The sequence below is a fragment of the Cololabis saira genome, chromosome 19 (assembly GCF_033807715.1).
Source record: "Cololabis saira isolate AMF1-May2022 chromosome 19, fColSai1.1, whole genome shotgun sequence".
NCBI classification, from domain to species: domain Eukaryota; kingdom Metazoa; phylum Chordata; class Actinopteri; order Beloniformes; family Belonidae; genus Cololabis; species Cololabis saira.
The window spans coordinates 37,670,903-37,696,021 of NC_084605.1; the positions used below are offsets into that span (position 1 = coordinate 37,670,903).

At 37.1% G+C, this 25,119-nt stretch overlaps 3 protein-coding genes across 3 annotated transcripts; 2 read left to right on the top strand and 1 right to left on the bottom strand.

Annotated features, from left to right (window-relative positions):
* The first annotated feature begins 894 nt into the window (after positions 1-894).
* Positions 895-11,418, top strand: cd79b (CD79b molecule, immunoglobulin-associated beta). Its single transcript, XM_061708444.1, has 5 exons — positions 895-1,013; positions 4,502-4,807; positions 5,985-6,103; positions 9,594-9,647; positions 10,931-11,418. Exons 1-5 carry the CDS (start codon positions 962-964, stop codon positions 11,018-11,020), a joined length of 621 nt encoding a protein of 206 aa, XP_061564428.1. The 5' UTR covers positions 895-961; the 3' UTR covers positions 11,021-11,418.
* Positions 11,419-11,665: 247 nt separating this feature from the next.
* LOC133419243 (interferon a3-like) lies at positions 11,666-12,923 on the bottom strand. The gene is made up of 5 exons (XM_061708302.1): positions 12,792-12,923; positions 12,632-12,715; positions 12,078-12,227; positions 11,846-11,923; positions 11,666-11,764 (listed from the first exon to the last, which is right to left on the bottom strand). The coding sequence occupies exons 1-5, from the start codon at positions 12,921-12,923 to the stop codon at positions 11,666-11,668; spliced, it is 543 nt and encodes a 180-aa protein (XP_061564286.1).
* Positions 12,924-16,465: 3,542 nt separating this feature from the next.
* On the top strand, positions 16,466-19,159 carry LOC133419251 (interferon a3-like). The gene is made up of 5 exons (XM_061708309.1): positions 16,466-16,597; positions 17,951-18,031; positions 18,140-18,289; positions 18,826-18,906; positions 19,012-19,159. Exons 1-5 carry the CDS (start codon positions 16,466-16,468, stop codon positions 19,108-19,110), a joined length of 543 nt encoding a protein of 180 aa, XP_061564293.1. The 3' UTR covers positions 19,111-19,159.
* Positions 19,160-25,119: the final 5,960 nt, after the last annotated feature.

A 25,119-nucleotide genomic window follows, 5' to 3' on the forward strand; every position in this document is an offset into this window, starting at 1 on the left:
CTATGAGACTGTGGAAGATTACTCCAGAGGGAACTCAATGCCAGTCGCACAAGTCACCATCATGTGCAGCTTATACCGAGGAGATGGTCCCCACGACTGGTCTGCATGGGAACTAAATGCTCTCAGCCAGATCATCACAATGATGGCCATGGATACCAATTCTGAAGTGGAGTGATGATCAGCCACCTCCGCATGGATGACATCAAGCTATATGTACAGGACTGTCTCAGAAAATTAGAATATTGGGATTTTCTGTAATGCAATTAAAAAAACAGAAATGTCATACATTCTGGATTAATTACAAATCAACTGAAATATTGCAAGCCTTTTATTATTTTAATATTGCTGATCATGGCTTACAGCCTAAGAAAACTCAAATATCCTATATCAAAAAATTTGAATCTTCTGGGAATCTTAATCTTAAACTGTAAGCCATAATCAGCAATATTAAAATAATAAAAGGCTTGAAATATTTCAGTTGATTTGTAATGAATCCAGAATGTATGACATTTTAGCTTTTTTAATTGCATTACAGAAAATAAAGAACTTTATCACAATATTCTAATTTTCTGAGACAGTCCTGTATATATATGTATGTATATATATACATATATATATATCAATAAAAGCAACAGGATATATATGTTTAATTATCTTAAGGGCCAAGCCAGAAGAAAAAGAAATAATATCTTCACTGTTACGTTTTCTCAGTTTCCTATAATGGCTTCATCTGATTGTAAAAGAAATGAACCTGTGAATGAAATGCTTTGAGCTCTGAGTGTTGTGTGGGTTGTTAATTTGCTTTGGTGAGACAGTTCTCTTCCCCTTATTTGGTTGGTTTCACAGCGTTTCAGAGCAGACTGCTCTCCCTCTGCTGCACACTCTCTCATTCTCTTCTTCACTTCTGGGGACTGTTTCCACACATCTGGGACGTCTGCAGAGTTTTTCCCTGGATGTAATCATGCGCTGGATTCTAGCTGGATGCTTTGGGGTCGCGTTGGTCACTCTTTCGGGTAAATAAACATTTTTGTGTTATGATTAAATTAATTTTGTGAGGAAAATAAAAATGAAAACAGATGCAATAAATGATTGTCAGCGATAGGTCATGTGTTTATTTTAAAAATGAATGATGCAGCAATAACACTATACGGCTTGCTAGGGGAAGACAAAGAAAACATCCATGATGCCACAAATAATCATTTAATTGTAACTTTTGTCTCTGTTTAACCGCATCTACACTGCACACAAGTGTTTTGCATGTTATTTTTGACTCCAGGGTGCCAGTACTTCCTGACCATCTGCGGCAAAAGAGGAAGTTCTCCTCTGAACTGTTATTGTCATAATAATGAAGCAATGTTTTCTTTATTCTTATAAATTGTATTGTAAAAATTGAATAAGCTCATTGACTTTCTACATCCAAACAACTTTTCTGCTAGAATTGACTAAAAGACAAAACAATGTTCCTTCCACATGCGGATTGTTTTCCTACTTTAGTTGATAAATTGCAAGAAAATACTGGGTCTTCTCAGCATACTTAAATTAACTCGTGTATCAAAATATTCAAGATTAAATTAACTTAAAAACCAGGAAATATTCATATTGAACAGTCCATTCAATTATTGCTTTATTTTTCAAAAGAATGCCTCCCTGCCTTTATGCCCAGTACTTTATGTACTGGGCATAAAGTTTTCATACACCGCAATAATTGAAAGGTCTACTGGTTATTAATTAAAGGAGGAATGTCTGAGGTGAAGCCAAGAATGAAATTCATACTGCACACTCCAATCAAAATGGGGCAGTGCAACTGTGCAAAGTTAGTTGGTCGACCTTTGCTTAAGAGAGAAGAAAAAACGCACAGTCCCTCCTCCTCCTCCTCAACTCCACGGCATCAATTCAACACCAAATGTATTGCAAATCCAAACTCAGAATCTGAGAATCAAAACATTAAATCTGTAATCATGAAATCAAAATCTGCACCTGAAAGTGCAATTTTCTTTTCTTGCCTTCGTGGGGTTGAATTAAGACCATCTCAGTCTCCGAAGCGCCTTTCTCAGTTATGCTTTTATCTTATTTTTGCATGAAATAATTGACAAATCAACGCCATATCAATCAACTGAGGGCAGGCGTTACATAGTTGAGATCAGTACATTTGGCGCTGAATTGACGCCAAAGTAACTTGACATCAGAAATAAGAAACAAAAATCCGCAGCGGTTCACTACCAATCTCAAAGAAACGCTGTAAGTTTCACATTAAACACCATTTCTTTGGCGCAGGCAGGTGGAAGCAGCAGCAGGATCACGGGGGGGGGGGGGGGGCGGACGGCAGGCTGGTGGAAGCAGCAGCGAGATGACCAGAGGGGGGGGCGCAGGCAGGTGGAAGCAGCAGCAGGATCATGGGGGGGGCGGACCGCAGGCTGGTGGAAGCAGCAGCGGGATGACCAGAGGGGTGGGGGGGGTTGGGGGGCGCAGGCAGGTGGAAGCAGCAGTGGGATGACCAGTGGGGGGGGGGGGGGGGGGGGGGGGACTCACTCTCTTGTTGTTTCTAGATTTATTTGAGATATTTCAACCTACAATCTTGCACATTGGTCCTTTGACATAAAGCTTTTTCACATAATATGAAACCGTGATCCATGATCAAAAATGGTACATGTCTATGTTTTGAAAGCTGAAAATACATTACATTTGTGCTTTGTGAATGGGTCATATTAGTGATTTTACAGATGAAAACTGAGAATTATTCAAGAATGTCTCACTTTGATGCCGGTTAGTTCCCTGGTGCAAAATATGAGTGAATCAACGTTGGAATACGGTTAGGCAGAAACATTGAATCCATGTTGAAAACAATATGTTGATTCAACATTGATTACACGTTGGACGGTTGATTGATGGTTGATCCATCAATCGTTGACCTTAACCAAAAATCTAACTTTTTGACCATAATTCAACATTGTTTTAACTTTTTTTGCTATCTGGGTTAGGGTTAGGCGTCAGTGGACTAAACTAAAATCCTTATCAGTAAAATGCACTGTTAGTCACAAATATTGATAAATACATCATTAAAACACTCTCATCATTTTGCATGATCGCTGCAAAAACTACGGTCAAAGTAAAACCATCACACTGCATCTTTTATTATTATTGGTTATATATATTTCGAATCTGTTTATTTTAAACTGATTTCTTTGATTTATATTGTTGTTTATTTATAACAAATCCATCGTTTGGGACATCGCATTTAGCTTCAAATAATGATGTAAAAAGTGGTGTTAATTTTCAAAAGTCACTTTTTATAGCACATTTGTAACAATGTTTGTTAACTGAGACAGTTTAAACAGTTAAATATAAATGTTACATCTAAATGTTGAGTCTAAATCTGAATGTAAACATGAATTTTGAATCTTAATGGTGCTCATTGCTCACAATAATGTGTCAATGTGTTCATTTCCCCCCATAAGATGGTTTCAAATCATTCTTTGACTCTACAAACACAACCTGACCTTGTCGAGCTTTTACTTGGGGTCTACCTGTTACTGGCAGGGGGGATTTGCATATTAGCCGTATATTTAGTTTCACCTGAAATATTTAGATTCAGATTTAACATTTAGATTTAAATCTAGATTTAATATTTAGATTTACATTTATATTTAGCATTTAGATTCATTTAGGTGTAACATTTGATGCTTAAATTTAGCAATTTAGTATGTTTTCTAAATGAACAAATATATATGTGCTAAAAGGTTAATTTACACCACATATATTATAATAATTTGTCAATTTTAGAAGCTTAATCTGAGAAACTGTTGTTGTTATTTTTAGCGTGAGCCGCTTTTCCAAAGCCGATACATAACTAACAACTCTAAGTCTCTACAGTTTCATTTCAGCTGTTTAGCTAATATAAAGAAGTCACTATCCTCATTAGATCTGTTGTCAGTCTTGTGAGTAAAATGACGATTAAGCTATTAAATCTTGCTGATTACGTGCAGTGTGCAGTTCTATCTTCAAGTTTAAGGAAATGTTTAAAGAAAATACTGTAAATAAATATAAAACACTATAATTATAAAGTATATTATCAAAAACATTCTAGAATGTGAAACTTCAATCTTATATTTTGTCTTATTTATTTTTGTCTTCTTTATGTATTGTTTGTTTCCACGGAGTAAAGTTAATGTCTCATATTTAAGCTGATCTTAAGATAAAAAGGGTCGGCACTATAAGCTACGGCTTCAGCTACACATTTTCGGCAAAAGAAATGTTTATTTTACCTTTTCATCTTGTTTTGTAAAAAAGTGTGTACAAGCCGAAATAAAAGATTCATTCATTTATTAATTCATTACTGCAAGATTAATAGTGATGTCAAATCCCGTATCATAGTGAAGTAGTGCACTGAAATGTTCTGCTACTAAGGCCATTACTTACAAAGTTACTAGAATGTATGTTTTGCCAAAAAATAATATTCCTGAATTGCTGTTGCATGTGTTTTAACTGTGTCTTATGTGCTCAGTTGCCCTGCAGGTCAACCAGAAGCCCCGGTTCTATGGCATTACATCAGATCACAAACAGATCATTATTTACTGTCTGACCAACAAGGATCCAAACAGCAAGGTTTCCTGGTTGAAGCTCGATGAATACAACGCTGCAAAAAACAACGGTCAAGAGATACAGAAGAGTGACAGGATTCATTTAGTTAATTCTCATAATGTGAGCGGCTCCGTGCTTTACATCTTTCACCCACAAATAGAGGACAGTGGAGTGTACTTCTGCAAAATAAAGGACGAGTGGGGACCTGGAACCGACGTGCGTGTGTACAGTAAGTTGCTGGGAAAACATCCCTCATAAAACCTGAAGGAGACTTTGAGCTGTTACTTCAATTCAGTTCAATTCAGCTTTATTTATACAACCAGTACTGGAGTTGAGGGGGGATGAGGGGATGGCATCCCCCCCCTGAAATAAAAACGGTCCAAATCATCCTCCCTGAAATAAAAATGGTCCAAATCATCCCCCCTGAAATAAAAACGGTCCAAATCATCCCCCCTGAAATAAAAATGGTCCAAATCATCCCCCCTGTAAAACTGCCATCCCCCCTTTCCATCCCTTATGTCATTTCATCAATGAATGTGGTTTTACTGCTATTTCAACATTTAGAGTCATCACCAGAAAAGTAACACCAGAAAAATAACTTATTTGACAAATTTCACTTGTTTCAAGTAAATTTTCACTTGAAATAAGTTGAAAAATCTGCCAGTGGGACAAGATTTATCCTCTTATTACAAGCAAAAAAATCTTGTTCCACTGGGAGATTTTCTACTTATTTTAAGTGAAAATCTACTTGAAACAGGTGAAATTGTTGTTTTTTCCAGTGATGAGTCTTGTTTTAAGTGTAATGAGATTTTTTTTACTAAAATGAGACATTTTAACTAGAAATAGGACAAATATTCTTGTTAAGATTGTGAGTTTTTGCAGTGATCCATGTTACTTATCCTGTGAAGGACAGAGTCATATTGATAAGTTCAGAAAAGTGTTTTTTATTGTTGTGTTTTGATGTATTTGATGTAAGCCCAGTGGATATTTCAAGCTTACAGAAGGCTGCATTTAACTGCTGCTATGTCATTCCTGCAGTATTTCTGCAGGTGTTTTGGTCACTGCTATTATTTGATATATATTATATTATTTGTAATCAGCACAAATTATCTGTCCCCATATGATCAAATCCACCATCCCCCCTGATTTCTTTTTACAACTCGAGTACTGTATACAACGCTAAATCACGACGAATGTCATGTCAAAGCCCTACAACAATACACTTCAACTCACTTAGTCCCATTGATGCAAAGCCAATCAAATATTAATGATTATTATTGGTTCCTTAGGGCGACCAACAGATTGCATCAAAGCTTTCTCTGTCTCTGTCATATTATGTTTTTCTTTGAACGCATTGAAAGCTTTGAAAACTCACCTCTATTTTTTGTGCGCTTTGCCCCTTGTAGGACGTTCCACCATTCCTCACGCAGAATACAGGTCAAAGATGAAAGACGGCCTCATTGTCCTCCAGGGCTTGCTGATAGCTCTGTGCATCGCTGCCGTACTGCTCCGGCAACAGACACTGGTGAGGAATACGATGATCTAAACATTCATCTGTTTGATGAATCTGTACCTCAGGAGATTTTGCCAACACGTACAACACAGGACGAGCTGTGGATGTCTGCTTAATATTCAGATACATCGCATCAAGTAGTGGACAAGAAAAATGTTTTTTTAGATCATATTTTTGGAACAAAACTGGAAAAAGTAAAACAATTTTTAAAAAAGAGGCCTCCAGCATTTGGCTGCCAGTATGAGTGCATTCGTGTCTACATTTGTTTTAAACAACATTTTTAATATAGAAAGCATGTAACTGCTTGCAGAAGATTTGAAAGACAGCATGAGTCAGAAACCGGGCAAGCACAGGTGGTTAAAGTAACAGCCATTAAAAGGTTTCTATTTTCATTGGATGAAAATAAAACACAATTTGCTTCAAAGATGAATATGGGCATCAGACACCAAAATATAGGTCTGATACTTAAAAACCAATGGTAAATTGAAGTATTTTCTTTTCATTCAAACACACAAATTCAACCGCATCCCTTCAGGTCCATGCTTGTAATTAAAATAGTATGTAAATATTTCAACTTTTGTGTACAGTTGGAGTATGTGTTACTCTTAATCATAAAACCAGTGCCAAATACCTGATAGCTCTGAGTATATTTTATCAGTCTCACCTAAAGGGTTTTGGCAGAAGAAACTATACTTATACTACCTGTAGATAAGTAGATGTTTTTTTATGTGGTAGCTGCTCTCCATGTTTTTAAAGATACCCTCCAGTACTTTTGCCTGCGTCCATGTAACCTTGTTAAAAGTTAGCAAAATTGACAAATCTGGACTAGTGGAGAGAGATGCAGGCTTGTAGTCCAAGTTTAATCCCACTGCGTCCGAGTTGAGTCCAATCCAAATCACACAGCTGCCAGTTTCTCAAGCACGTGCCTTTAAAACACACGGGGGATGCCGGCACAGTACATCCAAGTGATCGCCGCGACTTCGTGGTGCTCGAAACCCGGAGACTGTTGGGGGGGGCTGATAAGAGGGAGGGGCCGAGGAAGGCGTTGAATTGAGGGAGGTGTGGTTATCAGCAAGTGTGTGTGTAGCGATAAGTCGTGAACTTCGCTCAGAGCTGCTCTCAGCCAATGTCCTTGATGTTATCAGGCGGCTCGGTCAGTTCTGAAAACAGGGGTCCACAGATGTTCGTGGGAGAGGGGGAGGGTTAGTGTTAGTGGGGGCAGAGTCACCTTGTTTACATTCCACCAGGAAGATTGTGACCAGAGCGATCGGTCAAAAACCGCCCTGTCAAGGCCAGATTATAGGATCAACAATTATATTGCAAAAACAGGCAGCCTCAGTAATTTTCCGTCTGCCTTTTAGTCTCTGGTGACTCCAATCAGACCACGCCAAGCCGAGCTTCCAACTTCTCCAAGGTCTTCTCCATCTTGCCAATGAGCTCAAAGACCGCTGCCAGCCTGCGATTCTGTTCGAGAATTGCATCCAGCTTACGGCTTTGCTCCCCCAACATTAAAGTCTGAGTGTTGATCGCCTTGCTTGACCCTTCAGCCACGTCCGGCAGCTCTGAAAGAGCCAAAACAGCTGTTGACGACTTACGCGTTTGTCGGTACACCAGGAAGCCCCCTCACATGCACGGAGAGAGATCTCTTTGCTGCTCTGCTCCTGCCAGAAACTGAGCTGAAACATGTTACTGTAGATTCTTCTTCTCTGGCTTAATTCAGGCCAGATGATGACTGAAGTTGGACGTCATCCCCATAATCTCCTTGATAGTTCTTTTAAAGATGAAACACTTAGCGGTGACGTTTTGACCACAACACCAGACATCAATAAAAGCAAAGTAGACAAGTTTAGGGACATTTCTTCCTGGTATTTTAGCACTACTAGTTTTTTCCTGCTAAACAGATGATATGAACTGATGTCATGTAGAAACATGGATTTGGCATGAAACTAATATTAAACTAGGGTTTAGCTTATACTAAATCATTAGGACATATTACATAAAATAAAACCCAACAGTTCAAAGGCAGTCAAATACCAAGTCCGAGTCATCAGTGCACAAGTCTGAGCCTACAGTAGTCACAAGTCCTGGTTGTAACGTTACACATCTGAGGAAGCTCGTTTTGCTCCTGACTGTAAGATGTGTTACAACCAGTACTGGAGTTGAGGGGGGATGAGGAGGGATGGCAAACCCCCCTGAAATAAAAACGGTCCAAATCATCCCCCCTGTAAAACTGTCATCCCCCCTTTCCATCCCTTATGTCATTTCATCAATGAATGTGGTTTTACTGCTATTTCAACATTTAGAGTCATCACCAGAAAAATAACACCAGAAAAATAACATTTGACAATTTTCAACTGTTTCAAGTACATTTTCACTTGAAATAAGTAGGAAAATCTGCCAGTGGGACAAGATTTATCTTCTCATTACAAGCAAAACAATCTTGTTCCACTGGCAGATTTTTCTACTTATTTCAAGTGAAAATCTACTTGAAACAGGTGAAAATTGTTGTTTTTTCCAGTGATGAGTCTTGTTTTAAGTGTAATGAGATTTTTTTACTAAAATGAGACATTTCAACTAGAAATAAGACAAATATTCTTGTTAAGATTGTGAGATTTTGCAGTGATCCATGTTACTTATCCTGTGAAGGACAGAGTCATATTGATAAGTTCAGAAAAGTGTTTTTTATTGTTTATTTATTTTTTATTTATATAGCGTCTAATACAACAGATGTTGTCTTATTGTTGTGTTTTGATGTATTTGATGTAAGCCCAGTGGATATTTAAAGCTTACAGAAGGCTGCATTTAACTGCTGCTATGTCATTCCTGCAGTATTTCTGCAGGTGTTTTGGTCACTGCTATTATTTGTAATATATTATATTATTTGTAATCAGCACAAATTATCTGTCCCCATATGATAAAATCCACCATCCCCCCTGATTTTCTTTTACAACTCCAGTACTGATTATAACAGCTGTGAGTTAAAGAGTTACGTCCCAGTAAAGCTTCCTTAAATCTGGTAAATCAGTTAAGACATAGTTTGAGCAAAAGTAAAATGTTCTTCAATTAATGATTCTGCCCGTTTCTTCTGATTTATCTTCAATTTGAGACTTGATGCAGGTGATTTGACTCAGAGCCAATGCTTATTTTTGCCTTTTTTAGCACAGTAGAGTAAATAAAGGTCTCCATCATGACACTTGCAACGGTTATTTCAACTGTAACTTACGATGGAAAGTTTTCAGTCACTCTGAGATCATTGTGAGTATTCAGTTCAGACCAGTATTGTGTCTGTGCAGCCTGGGTTTATCCATCTTAAACAGCTGCAAAGATGTTGTTTTGAGCATTTTATTTTGTGTAAAACCAACCATCTGTGTTGAATAAAACTGCCGACTAACGACCGATGTACATCTGAGCCGTTTGTATGTAAAAGATAAGTATAAAATTCACTAAGGGAGCCCGAATCTTTCCTTATTTTTTTACTGTTTTCTTTCTTCTTTTTAAACAGGCAGAAAAGAAGGACTCAGAATATGAAGACCCTGATACCGACCACATTTATGAGGTTTGTGAACTTCAAATTTAATTTAGAAAGAAAAACACCTGCATTTGTGATAATTAATGTCACAGTGAGCCCTCATAACAGCAGTGCATTTTTAATAAAGAGTATAAAGACTGACTGAAAGGTACAAACAAGCTCCTTACAACACAATCTTTATCACAACTGCACTCATATCTATTCTTCTTTGAAAACATGCAGTATTTTGTTTTGTATCACATCTATTTGCCTTATATGTTTATATATATGATTTTCAAGCACTCTAAAAAAATTAGCATTTCACAATGATTTACATGACATGCATGAAGAATTGTTATTTAAAGGTCAAACTGTTGTCTTCAGTTAAATGTCACTTCATTTTTCATTCTTTTTTTTATTATTGTTTATTATTCTATTATGTTTTTTCACATTTTACTAACATCTGATATGGGGTGCATTATTTGTTCCCTTTAAAATATTGCTAATGTAATCTATACAAGATATATCATTGATTTCTAAAGCAGCAGAATAAGCATTGCAGTCTTTACTGCTAAAGACAATTCAAGAACAAACAAAAAAATAAAAAAGATACAAAAATCCAAGAGAAAGCTGTATTATAATATTCATCCATCCATTTTCTATACCCTCTTTATCCATATATATACAGGACTGTCTCAGAAAATTAGAATATTGTGATAAAGTTCTTTATTTTCTGTAATGCAAAAATGTCATACATTCTGGATTCATTACAAATCAACTGAAATATTGCAAGCCTTTTATTATTTTAATATTTCTGATTATGGCTTACAGTTTAAGATTAAGATTCCCAGAATATTCTAATCTTTTGAGATAGGATATTTGAGTTTTCTTAAGCTGTAAGCCATGATCAGCAATATTAAAATAATAAAAGGCTTGCAATATTTCAGTTGATTTGTAATGAATCCAGAATGTATGACATTTTTGTTTTTGTAATTGCATTACAGAAAATCACAATATTCTAATTTTCTGAGACACTCCTGTATATATAATATTCATATGAGAACTATAGTTTTTATCAACTTGAATATTTCTTGAATATTTGAGCCAATAACCTGGGTTGGTTCTCCGCTTTAATGTCAACCACTCTGCCGTGGCATTTAGCAGCTGCATATTTTTATCACTGACTCATGTTTGAATCAAATATGCAAATAAAACTGTAGCTGCACACCCAAACATTTCTTGTTTTATTTAATCACATATCCTGTTTGGAACTCCTGAAGTCACATCTCACATGTTAAATGAACTAAAAGGACTTATCTCCATTGTTGCAGGGCTTGGCCATTGAGACGTGTGCAGGAGGCCTGTATGAGGACCTCACTGCCTACACTCATGCTGACGGAGCCGAGGCCCCGTGGGAGTGAGAATGACACCGTCTTAAGGTTAATAATGTCCCTAATGATGAATTTTAAGGCAAAAGTAAGATGGGACTTCCCCGATTAGCCATCTCAGATGTGGAGATGAAGCATTTTCTTCTAAAACTATGCATGTTTTCTTTACCAAGTGCTATAAGTCTGCTTATTCTAAGAATTGCTTAATATTAGCTGTTGTTCATACTTTATTTCGATGCTTTTTAATTACACATGTGAGAAACGGTTGCACGATTCAGACCAGAACGTCGGCATTTCAGATGATATTATTGGTGCTTCAGGGAGTTTTCATGTAAATTGTGTTGTGACTGATTTTGTAGTGTTGTGTTGTAGGTGTTGAAGAGAGAGACGATTATTTTCCACATTGTTTGGGGATGTAAAAATAAATCTGTATGCGTTTTATTGATGTAACAATAAACCAATTTCCATTTTCTGGAGAAATAATGTATTTATTGTTCGTACAGGAAACTGTCTTGAACAAAAAGACTCTTTTCTTACACAACTGATTAACTTTTCTGTATCCCTATAAATAAATAAATAAATAAGTAAATAAAATGAATAAATACATAAATACATAAATAAATGTGATTTTAATAAATAAATGAGCTAAAACATTGTTCATGTGACAGATGAGAGACGTCAGTTGGAGGTGAGCACGGATGCAACCAGCTGGTCTGCAGCCAGGAGATGAGCTCTGACTTCCTGCCTGATCAGCTCCCACGCTCGGGCACTGTGGCCCTGTAGAAAGAAAGATATCCTGATTAAAGAAAGGAAGTACAAGGGATCAATAGGTTATTTAAAAGAAAGAGGCAGACTTACCATTTGTCCAAGGACATTGTGTGAGAGTCTCTTGAAAAACATGTGCAGCCTCCTGTTTCTCTTCTTGTGGCTTCCAATCTAAATGACAGAACCAAAAATGCACCTTGATATTATTCAAAACACATTGTTTGTTCATCTGAAAACTTGCTATCTGCACTGTTAGCAGTGGATGTTGCATGATGTCTTCACATGTGAAGGAACCACAGATCCATAAATGATCAATCCCACTTACACAGGAGTGAAGCTGATCTGCCTGTCTGTTCACAACGTTGAGAAAGTTCTCCAGCGTTTTCTCCTCCCATGATGAAGAGCTGTCATCCTCCTCAAACAGAGCACACACCTCCCTCAGGACCTGGACTGTGAACGCCACTTTATCCTCAGCCTGGAAGAACAGAAGCAGAAAAACACATACAGGACTGTCTCAGAAAATTAGAATATTGTGATAAAGTTCTTTATTTTCTGTAATGCAATTAAAAAAATAAAATGTCATACATTCTGGATTCATTATAAATCAACTGAAATATTGCAAGCCTTTTATTATTTTAATATTGCTGATTATGGCTTACAGTTTAAGATTAAGATTCCCAGAATATTCTAATTTTTTTAGATCGGATATTTGAGTTTTCTTAAACTGTAAGCCATGATCAGCAATATTAAAATAATAAAAGGCTTGCAATATTTCAGTTGATTTATAATGAATCCAGAATGTATGACATTTTATTTAAACTATTTGCAGTCTTGACATAAAAAAGAAAGATAGAAAGAAAGAAGATGAGGATGACTAACTGATGCTGCGGAGGCCTGGCTGTACAGGTGATGAGGGAAGGCCACGGTGTTCTCCCCTGCATCCTCAGTGCTGTCATGGTCAGCCTGCCATAAACAAACACATGTATCAGAAAATAACATTCAATACATTTAGGAACATCGTGGGAACCAGTGCTCTCACCATCATCTCCAGGAGATCCAGGGAGTTCTCACTGTAGTCTCTGAATTTATGATCGATCCATCTGCAGCTCAGAGAGGAGCCTGAACTGTACAGACACAGAAGCAGGAGAGCACAGAAAACCCCGGTGAGCATCTTTCCACAGGTACAAATCTCCTTTGTATGAAGCAAACTCGGATGTCTGAAGGTGTTCAGGTGCAGCAGTCATTTAAAGGAGCATTCTTGTTTCATTTTCCTGACGCTTACCTTTGGGAAATAACGCGCCGGCATGTCTGCAGCTCTGTACAGGTGTGGAGTCCCGATGTTAGGATGCGGATTAAGACACAACCACAACACCTTTTTCAATTGAATAAATGTTTAAAAACAATAACCACACATTACGTTAACGAAAGGGGCTCTTGCAAACCCACAGAGATGCTCGGGTTTATTATTGAGTATATTTTTTAATTATGTTTTTTCATAATGTCGGATACTTTAAACTGTATGTGTAAGTTGTTCAACCACAACATCTTTTTCACTTGAATAAATGTTTTTTTCTTTTAAACCACATTACGTTAACGAAGAGGGCTCGTTCAATCAGACATGGTCGGAATTATTAAAGAATAGACTTCTTTCAATTGTGTTTTTTTTTCATAATGTCGGATACTTTAAACAGTATGTGTAAGTTGTTTCATGCATATACATATATTTTGATAGATGATTAACTAAATACTCTCACCCGTCTCTTCCTGTGGACTTTGACCATCTACCTGCTGCTCCGTAAAAAGGAAGCTGAAAGAGAAAAGGAAAGCGCGCGTCTGCGGCCTGCGCTCTGACGCGCGTTCCCGCGAACCTGCAGCGACATTTCACTTCATTTCACCAGGAAAACCAGGCTGGACGTGACATTAGGTGACATTAGGTGACATCCAGTTGAGCCTCGACGCACCATTGCCTTTTTAGTGGACATTTGAGCACATTTCTTTTCATAATTTTACAAGCCCCATTCATGTTCACACACGGTTACCTGATAAAACTGAGTGGAAATCACCTGGACAACCGCACGAAACACCATTTTACTAATTCATATTATATTCTACAGGACTGTCTCAGAAAATTAGAATATTGTGATAAAGTTCTTTATTTTCTGTAATGCAATTAAAAAAAACAAAAATGTCATACATTCTGGATTCATTACAAATCAACTGAAATATTGCAAGCCTTTTTTTATTTTAATATTGCTGATTATGGTTTACAGTTTAAGATTAAGATTTCCAGAATATTCTAATTTTTTGAGATAGGATATTTGAGTTTTCTTAAGCCATGATCAGCAATATTAAAATAATAAAAGGCTTGCAATATTTCAGTTGATTTGTAATGAATCCAGAATGTATGACATTTTTGCATTACAGAAAATAAAGGACTTTATCACAATATTCTAATTTTCTGAGACAGTCCTGTATTTCATCTTAGAAAAGTGATCAGCCTGAGCTGGATTTTAGACTCTGGTTGTTATTATTTATTTATTTTATTGGGAATGTTGCAATCTTTTTCTTGATATATTTTTCATGTCCTTTCTATCTTTACTTATTCATTTTCATGAAAATTGGAGGACGATGTACAACAGAGAGTCAGAAGCCGGGCCTGGATCCCTGACCATCTCCTCTGATGCTCTTACTGTAACTCTCTGTACACAAGTTATTTTCATTATTTATCTCTTTGTTTCTTGGAATAATACATGAACAGAAGGCATCTCATGGAGCTTCGGCAGCATTACATGGCCAACAGGACACCCGAGGCTGAAAGTGGCAGATTGGGTTCAAGGACGTTTTGAAGGACAAAAACAGTCAGAACAGGATACTTTTGTGTTGGGCTTTAAACAGAGAAAGAGTGTTTTAATCAATGAACAAAGAGCAAGAGAATGTGTGCAGAAAGTAACATGATGAACCTCAAGAAGCCGAGAGGAACAGGTGATGGTTCTTGTAATGTTTGACTCAATAAGACAAATATTAATACTGATGATAAATTCAAGTAATATGAAAAATAAATATTATGTAAATCATGTTTAGGAGGATGATTTTCCTGATTGTACTAAAATAACAATTCATTCCACCTGAGTTGAGTTTATGTCAGGAATAACACACAACAATGACTTTTCTGGTATGAGGGATATCATTTTATTATTCGCAACAGCAAATAAATTGAAAATAATATTCAGTTTTGTTTAATAAGGTTAGAAAATAACTATGTATTTTTATCATAAAGAAAAATAAACAGAAACTAAGTGAAAGATCATGTTATAAACAAGAATATTAGTTAACAGATAAAAAGCTGACGTAAAAAAATAAACAATTACATGAACAAAATCCCTCACGTGATAGGCTGAGAGCAGATTTTAGTTGGAGGGGAGTAAAGTTGCCAGTAGATGAGCTTTGAGTTAAAACGGTCAGGGCTGTGGCCCTGAAAGAATAACTAAATAAATAAATACATGTATATCATCATCATTACTACAACTTATATAAGGTGTCAAAATGTCTGAAAGGAATTATTTCAGTGAGAAATAGATCGAGATAATTTTGGTCCCATTGAAATCATTAATGTCAGACATTTTAAGACCTTAAATAAGTTGCAGTAATGGTGATAATATACAGTATTCCAATAAATACATTAAAACTATATATTAATTCAAATAAACATATTATTCCAAAAAATGAAGAGATAATGAATTAAAATAACTTGTAGGGACTTCAGAGCGGATGAGGGTTCCAGTCCAGAACCATTACTCTCTGTTGCACATCGTCCTCCAATTTCCATGAAAATGAATAATAATAATAGTAATAATAGAAAGGACATGAAAATATATTAGAAAATTATTGCAACATTCCTAATGTCCACTGGTTACCGTTTTCCTGGTGAAATGAAGTGAAATGTCGCTGACAGGTTCGCAGGAACGCGCGTCAGAGCGCAGGCCGCAGACGCGCTTTCACTTTCTCTTTCTTCATATCTACTTCATATTTACAGCGCAGCTCAATGGTTAAGGATAAGATACGCGTGAGAATGTTTTTTTAATCATATTTTATATATAGGCCCTATATATATATATATATATATATATATATATATATATATATATATATATATATATATATATATATATATATATATATATATATATATATATATATATATATATATATATATATATATATATATTATGAAAAAAACATAATTTAAATTAATAATAAACCCAACCATGTACTATGGGATTGAACGAGCCCCCTTCGTTAACGTGTGTATTTTTTCATTTATTCAAGTGAAAAAGATGTTGTGGTTGAACAACTTACACATACAGTTTAAAGTATCCGACATTATGAAAAAACATAATTAAAAAAATATATATACTCAATAATAAACCCGAGCATCTCTGTGGGTTTGCAAGAGCCCCTTTCGTTAACGTAATGTGTGGTTATTTTTTTTAAACATTTAATCAAGTGAAAAAGGTGTTGTGGTTGTGTCTTAATCCGCATCCTAACATCGGGACTCCACACCTGTACAGAGCTGCAGACATGCCGGCGCGTTATTTCCCAAAGGTAGGCGTCAGGAAAATGAAACAAGAATGCTCCTTTAAATGACTGCTGCACCTGAACACCTTCAGACATCCGAGTTTGCTTCATACAAAGGAGATTTGTACCTGTGGAAAGATGCTCACCGGGGTTTTCTGTGCTCTCCTGCTTCTGTGTGTGTACAGTTCAGGCTCCTCTCTGAGCTGCAGATGGATCGATCATAAATTCAGAGACTACAGTGAGAACTCCCTGGATCTCCTGGAGATGATGGTGAGAGCACTGGTGTGTGTCTGTGTGTTGAAGAGTGTACTGTGTGTGTCTGTGTGTGTGATGGAGTGCACTGATACAAATATTGTGCTTGATCTACTTAAAAAAAATAAGTCAACTTTTTGCATGAGATTATTATGTAGATCAAGAAAGACTAGTCTTTGTATAAACTACTTAATTTTATGTATGTGAATAATACATTTTGCAAGTACAGTCAACTTAATTCTCTCTCTTTTGTTTTATCTCTCTTTTGTCCTGCAGGTAGCCGTGGGTGGCTTGTAGCTTGCATTACGGAGCACAAGTCTTTTCCTGACCCTGCACCCCAACCTGGGACTTGCTGATTGGGCCGGAGCTTCGGGAGCTGTGTGCTGGCCTGCGGTCCCCACCCCCGGTCATCCCGTTGCTGCTTCCACCTGCCTGCTGTGCTGTTGCCGTCCCTGACCCACCAGTCTGGCCCTCGGCAGGAGGGTCCCCCCTTATGAGCCTGGTCCTGCTCAAGGTTTCTTCCCTCCTAAAGGGGAGTTTTTCCTTGCCACTGTTTGGCTTAAGGTTTTTCTCCCACTAGGGGAGTTTTTACCTGCCATTGTTTATGTAATATCTGCTCGGGGGTCATGTTCTGGGTATGGGTCTCTGTAAAGCGTCTAGAGACAACTCTGTTGTATTAGACGCTATATAAATAAAATTGAATTGAATTGAATTAATTGTGTTAAGTTTACTTTATTTATCAAAATTAAGTTGACTTTAAAAAAAAGAAAAAAAGGAAAGAAAAAAAGAAGAAAAAAAGAGAAAAAAGGAAGAAAAACAGAAAAAAGAGGAAAAAAAGAAAAAAGAAATAAAAAATTAAGTTGACTTTACTTGCAAAAATTAAGTTGACTTTACCTGCAAATTAATTTTGTACACACTAAAAATTGAGTAGTTTATATCTTGATCTATAAAAATCTCATGCGAAAAAGTCGCCTTAATTTTTTTAAAGTAGATCAAGCAAGATATTTTATACTGTGGTGTTCTACTTAAACAAATAAAGCATGTTTCATCTAAACGGTCGTCAATCTGCCCAATAGATAAAAATTGTTAAAGGAAAAGTAAATACAACATCATTGCTTGTTGTTTGTGTGTAAATGAAAAGATTACTGGGATTACATAAATACTGCTTGTTAAGGAAAAAATGCACAATGTCTTGTTTTTTGAACAAATGCAGATTAAGTTCAAAACTAGATGTATTCAAGTAAAGCAACAAACTTCATTTTTAATTGTTAATGTCACAGATTTAAGTATGTTATATTTACATGCGCTTAGATTTATTTGTTTTCAGTGTGTCTATACTGAACATGTGAGGTGTGTTTGTGTGTGATGCAGGTGAATAACTCCACTAACAGCACTGAGGAGAACACCGTGGCCTTCCCTCATCACCTGTACAACCACACCTCCAGAGCATCAGTAAGTCATCCTCACCTGCTGTTTACATGCAACATAAGACATGAAGGATCTGAGAGCAGAGATCAGCACGGATGTATTCATGTATTCATCTGATCCTCCCTCTTCCAGGCTGAGGATAAAGTGGCGTTCACAGTCCAGGTCCTGAGGGAGGTGTGTGTCCTGTTTGAGGATGATGACAGCTCTGCATCATGGGAGGAGAAAACGCTGGAGAACTTTCTCAACGTTGTGAACAGACAGGCAGATCAGCTTCACTCCTGTGTAAGTTACCTTTCAAGAGTTTCATTACTTTTAATAAAACCTTCTGACTCTGAACTCAAATGTACGACGGAGTATTAGGGCTACACTAAGACAAAAAAAAAATTGAAATTACAAGAATAAAGTCATAATATAATGAGAATAAAGTCGTAAAATTACGTGAATAAAGTCATAATGTTGCGAAAATAAAGTCGTAATAGAATAAAGTCATAATATTACGAGAATAAAGTCGTAACATTACGAGAATAAAGTCGTAATATTACCAGAATAAAGTGGTAATGTATGAGAACTCTAACAGGAAGAGCATCTTCTCCCTGTGTTAAAATGAGGAATATCTTGTGAAGTTATATTTATATATTATATTATATATTACGAATTTATTCTCGTAATATTACGATTACGATATTTATTCTGGTAATTCTATGATTTTATTTTCGTAATTTCAATTTTTTGTGTCTTAGTTTGGTCCTAATACTCCGTCGTACAAATGTAAGTCAAACAGATAAATTAAAAGACTTTTCTTGCTGTAATTCATGTAGATAAGGAGCTCCGCCCACAAGAAGAACACAAAGCTGCACTTGTACTTCAAGAGACTGACCAATCACATCTTAAAGAAGATGGTGAGTATTTAGGAATCAGACTCATTCTGATGTTGTAAATGCAGTATTTTTAGACGTTTTAACACCCATGCATGTAATAATGATGGTAATATGTGTTTTGTCCAGGGCCACAGTGCTGCAGCCTGGGAGCTGATCAGACAGGAAACCAAAGCTCATCTCCTGAGAGCAGACCAGCTGGTCTCTACTCTACTCCCCTCCAGCTGAATCTGCTCTACGCCTGTCCCATGAAGGATGATTCAGTCTAAACTCTTACTTTACTGGTTTCATTTTATTTATGTATTTATTTATTTATTCATTTATATAGATTTATTTATTCCTTTAAAGAGCATCTAATTAGCTTTGTTGTTGATATCATTGTTAAATCAAATCATTAAATTAAAATGAATACATTTTTATAATGTCATTAATTAAAGAAAAGGTATTCCAACAAAATTAAATGTCTTCATTGTTTTTTTTCATGACAAACAAAAAGTGAGAAGGATTATTTGTCATCTCTGCAAACAAGCAAAAGGAACCATTTTCTAAACACATTTCTACAATTTTATCTCTTAAATGTGGGTCAATAGTCTTTTATGTTAAAGGTATAAGTCACTTTAAATGTTTTACTCACTTTTCAACACCTGGTAATTTCATTGATAACTTACTATCAATAACAAACTGAAAAAATCTTTTGTCAGTGTTGGAACTTTTCTACTCAATGAAAGAAAGACAGCAGAATTAGATTTATGTTTGTTTTCTTTTTACTACATGAGACTCTTTAAGATGTTTGAGAAGAGTGTTTCTATACATGGTATTTGGAGTGTGTTTAAGTGTTAACAACAAACTAAAAATACCTCTGATGTTGTTACACTCAAGAAAGTCACGAGGCACCTTGGTGTGCAGGGGTCCGTTTCACAAAGCAGGTTCAACAAACTCTGAGTCTAATCCTGAACTCTTAGTTGATCTACTCTGAGATCGGAAACTCTGAGTTTTCGGTTCCAGAACAGCGGATTTGAGGTAATTTACTCAACTTTAAGTAGTTTCACCTGGAGTTAAGCTCGTGCGTGAGGGAAATAAAAAGCCATCATCAGTAGAGCGCTGATACAAGGATTCACCATGGCAACCGGCGACACAAAAGAGCCACATACTTTTTCTTTTTTTTATTTTAAACTTTATTTATCATTTCAATTTACAAAATCCCTTTGAGGAAACGTTAGTTTGCATCTGAAGATCCACATACTTCACGCCGTGTCCTTTTTCACCCGAATGGAATTAGAGATTTTAATGCGCGCATACGGCGAATTTGAACATGTTTTTCGAAAAAAGAGTAACACCGCAGCACAGAATAATATAAAATTAATTTAACAGATCTCTACATCATGTGGAACTCCTTGATGACTTGGACAGGTTTATGATAATAGGCTTGCCACCCGTCCCTTGAAATACGGAATTGTTCCGTAATTGGGAATTAAAAGTAGCGTTCCGTATTGAACCAATACAGACACATATTATGCCAGGGTTCTCCAACCCTGGTCCTGGAGAGCACCTATCCAGCATGTTTTACATCTTTCCCTGCTTCAGCACACCATGATACAAGGAGCTGTGTCAGCAACAGAACTGTCCAGACCTTGATGACAAGTTAATGATGACCATTGATTAGAATCAGGTGTGTTCATGCAGGGAGACACCTAAAACATGCTGGATAGGTGGATCCAGGACCGGAGTTGGAGACCCCTGTATATGCTCTTATTTATTCATGTAATAATATACAGGTGGAGGTCGGAAAATTTGAATATATTGCAAAACTTAATTCGTAGTAAATTCAACTTAAGGTGAAACAAATATTATTTCCCACTACATGCAAAGTGAGATATTTCAAGCCTTTATTTGTTATAATTTTGGTGATTATGGCTCACAGTTTATGAAAACCCCAAATAAAAAATCTCAAAAAATTAGAATATATTATGAAATCATTAAACAATTCAATCATCAAAATTATAACAAATAAAGGATTAACATATATTGCTTTGCCTGTAATGAGACTATGTATAATATACATGTATTACGTGGTCTGATAACCATCTCCCGACGAATATTTAATTCTCTGCGCATTAATTCTGCACCTTCATCAATTGGGTCTTCATCAAAAGGACATGCCGTGTTCGTGACAATGGACTTCTAATATTTATACTGACTCTGTTTTTAATGACAGACGGCAGAACTTCACTAAAACTCGCCTGCTGACTGAATGAATGAGGAAACAAATGTGCGTGTGGCTCTGAAAGAGGAGGAGACGCAGAGAAACTCCAGGTTCATTGAGATAAACCTGGTCCAGACCAGGTTAGATTCAGAGCGTCTGTTACTACGGTAACTGACCAGGTTAGATTCAGAGAGTCTGTTACTACGGTAACTGACCGAGAGCTTAAGTTACCTCTCTTTGTGAAACAGGCTAGAGTTACCTCTCTTTCTCTGGTTTGAGTTACCTCCCTTTGTGAAACGGAAAACTCAGAGTTTCCCTCATTTCAGGGTTAACAGACTCAGAGTTTTCACTAAACCTGCTTTGTGAAACGGACCCCAGCGCCCGGTTTCACAGACAAGGCTTATATCAAGCCAGGAGTAGGCCTAAGTCAGACTAGTAAAGCTAGGTCATTTAAGTGGCTTGCATGAGCGTGGCTTATATTTGTCTTAGTTAGTCCCACACTGTGGAGTCCTGGAGTAAGCTTAAATGAGAACACCTCATTAGCCTAAGTGGGAGCACAGTCTGTTAGCCTAATGGTGTTCATAAAAACCTGGAACGGAATTGAGGACAGTTTTGCTGGAGGGAATTTTGACACCAAACATGGTTGAAGCTAAAAGAACACGCTCAAAGAACTATACTATGTATGAAAAAAAACTCTACTTAAACAAATTTTGGGAAATCATGCTATTATTGAAAGTAAACGGCATAGTGCTGCTGTTGAACATAAGACGAACAATGCTTGGGCTGCCATTTGCAGTGAATTCAATGCAAACGAAAATGTAACCACACTTTTGTATCTAACGGTGTTCTTTTCCCAGAGGAAATTATTCTAACCCTGGTGGAAGAGCCAGTGCACAGTGACTGTCCACCCTCCACATCTGGCATGGCATCCCAGAGAAAAGATGCTGCCAAAACCTTCCAGCAGAGACCAAAAAGGATGTCAATGCATGAAAAGTTAGCCTTAGAAGTTCATGAGCAGAAAATGAAATATCTGAAAGAAGAGCATGACATGAAAATGAGAATTCTACAGGTCGAATTGGATATGAAATTAGAAGAGAGAGTTGTTCAAAGAAAGATGCATGAGATAGCTATGTAATGTAATGAAATACACTTGACAAGAGTGTGAGTATTGTAGTCACCACAACCTAAATGTTAGGACAGCCTTGGTTGAGTTTCTCATTTAATTTTTCAGCACACTATTGCACTGCAATGTGAAAGCAGCTCTGAGTGCAAGTCCTCGTTGGACTGGCATGGGCACATCTGAATCATTCTGGTCTTCCATTGGAGGGTCAGGACAATTATACTGCTTTAGGTAGTTGTGCAGCTTCAGGTAGTTGTGCAGAACAGTTGTAGCAATGATCACCTTGCAGCATCTTTTCGGCTCAAAACGAAGTGTATTGCGTAAACACTGGAATTGATTTTTCCACACTCCAAACATACGCTCGACCATCCCTCTAGTCTGTGAATATGAGCTCTGTTGTATCTTTGCTGCTCAGTTGTTGTGGGATGTGGCCAAGGTGTGAATAAATAGGAACTCTGCGCATATGCACTGTCACCAATTAGTATTCCGCTATGTTGCCCTCTCTCAAACTGAGCACACAATGAAGAGTTGTGAAAAATCCTTGAGTCATGTGTTGCTCCCTTCCAACGGGCAACAATGTTTGAAAACCCTAAATTTGGAGTGCATACAGCCTGAACATTGATGGAACACCAGTTCTTACGGTTCCTGTACTCCTCAGCATCAGGAGTTGATGGACACTTGATTTCAACATGACATCCATCAATACAGCCAATCACTCCTGGGAAGTTCCCATATTCGTAGAATCGCGATTTATAGTTGGCTTGCTCAGCAGCATCAGGGAACTTAATGTACAGATTTCTCAGTTCACAAATGGGACTGCAGACATTGTGAACTATTCTACACACTGTTGCTTCACTGACACCAAACAAATCACCAGTTTCACGATGAAAGGTTCCAGATGCCAAGAATCTCAAAGTGATCAGAACTTGGAGAGAACTGGGTACAGGCCTTCCTCTTTGAGACATGGAGGAAAGTCTAGGCTCAAGCAAAGTAATTATCTCCAGTACATCTTCCTTGTACATACGAAAGCGGTCTCGGAAAGTTATTTCATCAAACTGATTCAATGGATTACTCCTATCTACAAGTATTTGTAGCGAATATTGGTCTTTATTTAGATATTCCAAATACTCCATGCTCCCAAACCATCTGTGCTCCCTTTCACAAACAGTACTAAGCTGAAGTTAAACCTGCCTCTTTGCAGGATTAATATAAACTTCAATTTAGTCCTAGAGTAGCTCTAATCCACCCTCTTGCAATTGGCTTTGTTTAATCCAGAACAGACTAAATCTATGACTATTTTAAGATATGTCTGTGCAAGTGACTTAAAGTTAAACCAGCTCAAACAGCATTTTAGTCTGAGACTAGGCTTAAGCCTTCTCTGTGAAACCGGGACCAGGGGCCTGTACTACGAAGCAAGTTCAACATATCCAGGATATCTTTTCCTTATCCAGATTCACTAAGCGGGACAATTGCAATCACGCTAAGCGGTCACACGACGGTGGTTATCAACTCGGTATATCAACCCAGGTTTCTCCAATCTGGATATGAGCGCGTGCACATAAAAGGGGCGGTGTTTTCAGCGCATGACCAATCGCAAGCATGGAGAAGTCCGCTGTCAGAGCCGCTTATTTCAGTAGTGAAGAGCAAACAATAATTTTACGGAAATATGATGAGTATAGGCATATAATACAGGCAAAAAGCAACACAGTTGCAGCTGCAAAATGCAGGAAAGACAGCTGGCAAAAGATCGCTGACTGTATAAATGCGTAAATTCATAGGGATATAAACATATATTTGAATATTCTGGGAATCTTAATCTTAAACTGTAAACCATGATCAGCAATATTAAAATAATAAAAGGCTTGCAATATTTCAGTTGATTTGTAATGAATCCAGAATGTATGACATTTTTTTTGTTTTTGTGTTTGCATTACAGAAAATCACAATATTCTAATTTTCTGAAACAGTCTGTATATATTGGTTCTATAACTATTGTTGTTGACCGATAACTTGTGCTGATGCTGTACCAAAGAATTGGGTTTTTTTATTTATTTTATTTAATTTTTTATTTTTTCAGGAGGGGGTATTTAGTATTTTAAAGTGACTTCTCAGAATGTTCGAGGGACGAAATTGAAAATCCCTTTTTTGCTATCCCCTTACAAATGCATCTTCTTTTTCATTTCTTCTTGATTTATTTATTTAATTGGTATTAGTTTTGGATTGACTGTACATCGGATTTTGGGTGATGATTTGTTTTATTTATTCATTGATTGATTTATTTTTTATTTTCTCCTCCACCTCTTTTTTCCTTTTTTTCTGGATCGTTCATACAGGTACTCATCAGGGAAAGCAAAGGGGTTTTGGCGGTCCCTGAATACGCGTTCTCTTCGGAGGGATCCTCTCACGATCCGCGCACAGAGCTCCATTGGATTCTCTTCGAAAGGGCATGTCATTTTCCAAGAGAGCTGATTGGTCAGTGGGCGGTGCTTTTACACCCGGCGATCTGTATCTGGAACATAACCTGCTCCGGAGCAGGTTAGCGGTTCAGCATAAGTTACCATGGCGATGTGCCCCGCTAAGAAGTGAACCACCGTCGTAGTCCTGAAAACCCAGGGTTAAACCTGAAGTTACCTCGCTAACCCCAAATCCCGCTTCGTAGTACAGGCCCCAGGTGTTGTACATCATCAACATATATATTTACAGACATGAACGCAGAAGCTCCACAAGTTCAGATTGTTTGATTGATTTAAACACAAACTTCTAAAGTGAGAGAAAAGCCTCCTGTCAGACTTTATTTAGATGTAATGGAAAAGATGGATAAAAATCCATTTACTTTGAAGACCCTCTGCAGCACAAGACTGATGTGGACCGATGTGGACTGTTGTGGACTGTTGTCAGTACTCGAGTTGTAAAA